The sequence below is a fragment of the Atta colombica genome, unplaced genomic scaffold, assembly GCF_001594045.1.
Source record: "Atta colombica isolate Treedump-2 unplaced genomic scaffold, Acol1.0 scaffold33, whole genome shotgun sequence".
NCBI lineage: Eukaryota > Metazoa > Arthropoda > Insecta > Hymenoptera > Formicidae > Atta > Atta colombica.
This window is the reverse complement of record NW_017259437.1, coordinates 2989791-2994816: the sequence shown is the minus strand read 5'-3', so window position 1 is coordinate 2994816 and position 5026 is coordinate 2989791. Positions and strand designations below refer to the sequence as shown.

The following is a 5026-nucleotide window of genomic DNA, read 5'->3' as shown; positions in this document are numbered from 1 at the left end:
ATATATATATATATATATACATATGTGTGCGCGTGTGTGTGTATGTGTTTAAAAGAATGGAATATTTAATATAGGGCTGCCATACAAAACTGGAAATGAGAGAAAATGGCCAGAGAAAACTCAGGGGATTTTGCAAAATTTTCTGGAAAATGAAAATTCTTGCTTTTAAAAAACACGCATATTAAATATCACACTTACGCAGGTTTGGAATGCCACCAACTTAACAATTAAATGCATTAGCAACATTAATAGTAATTTACATTGTTGTCTCAATAAAATATTTGATGGTTTCCAAATCAAGATAAAATACAAAAAATTTCAAAATACTATTGAAAGCCAAGAAAAATCATGAAATTTTGTCTGAAAATTAGGAAAAGTTATAGAATTTTAAAATAAGGAATTTATGATCCTAATTTATTCAAATGATTTGTTCCGATATATTTTCATGAGTATCATCTCGTAAAAAATTTACTATTTTCTATAATTCATTCTCAATATTTCTATTTATGATGCACAACAACAATTAATTCATTATGAAAAGACGCACATTCTTAACAGAAATTGCAAACAAAATCTAAATTATCAAAATTATAAATCGCTTAATTCTATCGCTGGTAAAATTAATTTCTTGATTTATATTAATTACATATTTTTCAGATTGGTAAATATTATTTGTCCTCTGAAGAGCGCTAAACAATATTTTGAAATACGTAAGTCAAGTATAACGTACTATGCTTGAAAGAATTAGGAGTAAAATGTTAAACGTTCTATGCTACACACCTCCGGTATATCCACTGCTTCCTCCGCCGATAAAACCTTGACCAGCATTGTACCCGGCGTTTTGCGTGTTATATTGATCTGGATAAATCGGAGTACCCTCGTATCTCACATCAGCGTGAAAACCGGTCCTCCAGTCGGCGGTGTAAGTGACAATTTGCGTCCTACCGTCCGGAAGCTGCACTCTGTACTCGCCACGAACAGTCTCGCCGTCACTCGTCTCTTGCCTACCGAAATCATTTCCGGTAGCCTGGTCCTTCACGGAATAGCCAAACTCGTAGGCCTTGGGCTGAAGCAAAATCAGATACAAATATTCGCGAATTCGTTTCGCTCCTTTATTTTTTCGTGACGAAAGAAGATGACGAAAAAGATAGAGAAAGGTAGAGAGATGAAGTAAAGGAGGCAACATGTAAAAGTAGAGATAAATGAGGAAAGATGATGCATGAAAAAAATAACTGGAATGGATACACATTTATTAATGCAGCAATGACGCAACCTCTACTCAGGACGACAAGCTTTCCTTCCTTCGTCCCGGCAAAGTAGAGCGGACGACGATGCTGAAGAGAAGCCGCCACGATTTAATCTGGCTCATAGCACACACAACCATTACCGCTACTATCACCAGCAGCGGTTCGCTCGCCGACGGGCAGATCCGCGCGAGATGCGAACGCGCGTCTCGCGAGCATTCAGATCCTCGATTAGCTAACCAGCAATAACGATTTACCGTGAATTATGCCCGCGGTCGCGGTTCACCCTATTAATATTGTTACATCATTCCCGTTTGCGCCATGCTCTCGCTCTCGGACTCGAATTTGTAGCATCTTGAGACACTTGAGCGCGATGCGTTGATCTTCGATTAACGTAATCGCACTGTGTTTAAACAATGTGCGAGTACGGGTAGTAAGCTGAGAGTAGAATATATAAAGCATCTTTCGATCATAGATTTTTAACCTAATTGATTGCGAGATATATTGTGCAAACGATGAGTTGCTCATACGAAAGAGATATAATTCTTTTTTTTTTTCAAGATTGAGAACGACAAGAAATTTAATTTTTTTGCTAATTATATTTTATTGTAATGTCATAAGGACGTATAAGTATGTACCTTTTTAATAAATATAATTAATTAAATTGAAAAATAAAAAAATTGAACATGTAAAAAATTAAAATGAGATAAAAATTAAAAAATTCAATTTTTTTAATCATTAAATGATATTTTAAAACAAATAAGCTCTTAACTCTAATCAGTATGTATTCACGGATCAGTAGAACATTCTCTTCAACTATGTTGTGAAAAATTGTTCATGACAAATATTTTTCATGATCTTACATAATTTTATTCCTTGGATTTTGATTTTCAAAATGAAAAAAAATCGTTTAATTACATTAATTTTAACAAAGATACATTCAAAGTAGACTGGACCTGCGAATAAATTAAGATTAATTATCTACAAGCTGGTATTTTTTAATATTGAATATTACACATATCATGCAATTATAATTTTTATAATTGCATGATATGTGTAATATATATCAACTTTTAATTATTATTGATTTAATTTATAAATATTTCAATTACCAAACAATTTTCTCTTTCAGTGATGATTAATTAAATAATTTATTGAAACGCTAATTAATACTACTGAAAGTCTCGTAATAAATGTTTTGTTGTCAGAAATGATGAGAAATGATTAATTGAGGTAAGTGGGGTGTGTAGATATCTCATGATAATATCAGCTACAAATCGTGAGAGATTATAAAAGATAAAAGAAACATCTCTCTCGATTATAATACATTATTAAGTACCTCAAGATTCATTATCCTACACACTGGCTACAAAAAGAATCATGAGGTCATTCAGAAAATAGAGTTAGTTCAAACTCAGAGCGTACTCCTCCGGATGAGATTTATGAAATGAGGTCAGACCTTTCTTTATCCGAAAAGTTCAATGTTACTTCTAAGACATGACCGAATCTAGATCTGAAATGATCAACTTCGACCTCGGGAGTGCCTTACGTTTTCGTAAGAGTCAGAATAATCGACGATACATACACTAGGGGCAAGGATCTAGATTTAGAAAGCAACATTCTGAATCTGTATTCTCTGAAGCACAAAAGAGCGTCTGATTGGTGACGTAATATATTTTGTCCTTAATGTTTCGGATTATACAATTCTCAAAACAAAATCATCGATGAAATTTTGATTCATCATGAGTCATCTTAATTTCATAAATTAGAACTAAAACTTCGAAAGTTACCAATGATGTTTTACAAAAATAAACACATTTCTCTGTCGCTAATTGATACCAATTATTTTGCATTATTTTATAAATGATTTATCAATAAAAAATGTCCCGCTTAATTACTTAACGAGCGTCTGAGTTAATTATGATCACGCAATTTGAAGCCTGATTTCGCAAAACGTGTTGCACCAGCTATTGAAGTAATCATCGAAAGAAGATCAAAGATGATAGGCCAGGATTCGATCCCACGTTATGTCAGATTATATTGCATAAATTTTTTAATCGGACAATTGCAATATCTCGTCTCTATAAACATTCTAAATCACTTCTTTTACATTTTACCATTACATCTGTACTAGCATTTACATTGTTGCCAAATTAAACTTCGTAATATTAATCATTCAATTTACAATTACTTTAATTGCTTTTTAATTAAAAATATTTTATGTTGAATATTTTAAGAAATTATTTACTTTAATTTATATCAGATATTAAAAAAATTGTTCTAAATTTAAGCATAAGGCTATAATTATTGTCAAGAAAATATTGATTCTTATTTCGAGAAAAGCTAGTAAGTATAAAATAATATAAAAAAACAGCACAGACAAAATTATGATGAAGGCATTGAGACATAGGAGACATTATCTTCAATCGTGTATGTAATTTTATTAAAAATTGCTTAGGCACAGGTAAGTATTATAAATACCTCGTTCTCCGTGTAATCTTGATTATCGTGCCCTCCACCGTAATGGCCCCCAAATCCATTCCCACCACCTTGTGCCCCATGATGACCTCCACCTGCGTAATTTCCTGGAACTCCGTACTGGTTGCTGAGGGGTGGTTCACAAAGCACAATGCTGATGCTCGCCATCAAGGCGAATAATACCTGCACAAGAATATTTATTAAATTATTAAAAACGCATAAACATAAATAATATCAATATAAAAATATATTTTATAGAAATATTAACATTATATAATAAAAAAAACCTCGAAAAATAATTCTATTTGAAGAAATAAATATCCGATTTTGCTTAGAATAAATATAAATATTAAATTTCAAAATAAAGAAACATTCAAGAAACATTCATCGATTATTCCTGTTTAAAATTAAATATAGCGACGCAAAGATAATGAAATCTATTACCTCTACAACTAGTTTCTTTCTGATATGAAAGCAATGAGTTTCCAAAGAATAAATTTTTTTAAAAATCTTAAATTTCTTAAGTTTTTATGTCTTTAGTTTTTATTTCTTTAGTTTTTATGAAATTTTTGTATATAAGTTCATCATTTTTAATACTAACTAATGTAAATAATTTGAATTAAATTAATCTTTGCAACACATTCAGGCATACGTTTCAAAGTTAATATTTGACACGTAGACTAATACGTATAATTCCCGCGTACTATATAAAATACATAATGAAATAATACAACGGTTCAAATTAAAAGGTTCACTTTCAGTGAAACGTTAATTAATTCCTAAAATATTTCCAATGATGAATCCTTCCCAGGGATGCTTTCCATGCGTCAGATGAGAACGTCAGATGATCAACAACGTGCAAGTTGCGTAGGCGGGAAATTAGACTCATGTGCCTCTATCTTTTCTTCTCTCGTTTCTACCATATCGTGAGAAGGTGCATGATATTACATCACAGGCACTTTAAAAACTGACGCAAGACTAAACATAACGGTAAAGGAATCGGAGAGCTCTTAGGCACGTAATCCATGACTTTTCCGCGGGAAAACGTCTTTCATACGCATGATTTTTCAGATAATTAAGTAGCTACTTTAGCACACTAATGTCTGAGTATAAGTGAAGATAGAATTGTGCATGGGCACAAATTATATATTTCGCGAAATGTTGCAACGGTTGATTAAACTGACACTTATAAAGAAGTCGTAATTATTCAATTTATGCATTGTATTTTGTACATATAAATATATATATAGTATATATATAGTTGTCCCAAAAAATGATTATAAATTATAGTTAAATTATGCAAC

At 31.7% G+C, this 5026-nt stretch overlaps 1 protein-coding gene across 1 annotated transcript in view; it reads right to left on the bottom strand.

Moving 5' to 3' along the window:
* Positions 1-5026, bottom strand: part of LOC108690535 (pro-resilin-like) — a 7567-nt gene that overhangs the window by 374 nt on the left and 2167 nt on the right. Inside the window, exons 2-3 of the mRNA XM_018197872.1 lie at positions 3726-3905; positions 781-1066 (exon numbers count right to left, since the gene is read on the bottom strand). Coding sequence (XP_018053361.1) covers positions 781-1066; positions 3726-3905 — 466 coding nt within the window. The remainder of the gene's footprint in view (positions 1-780; positions 1067-3725; positions 3906-5026) is intronic.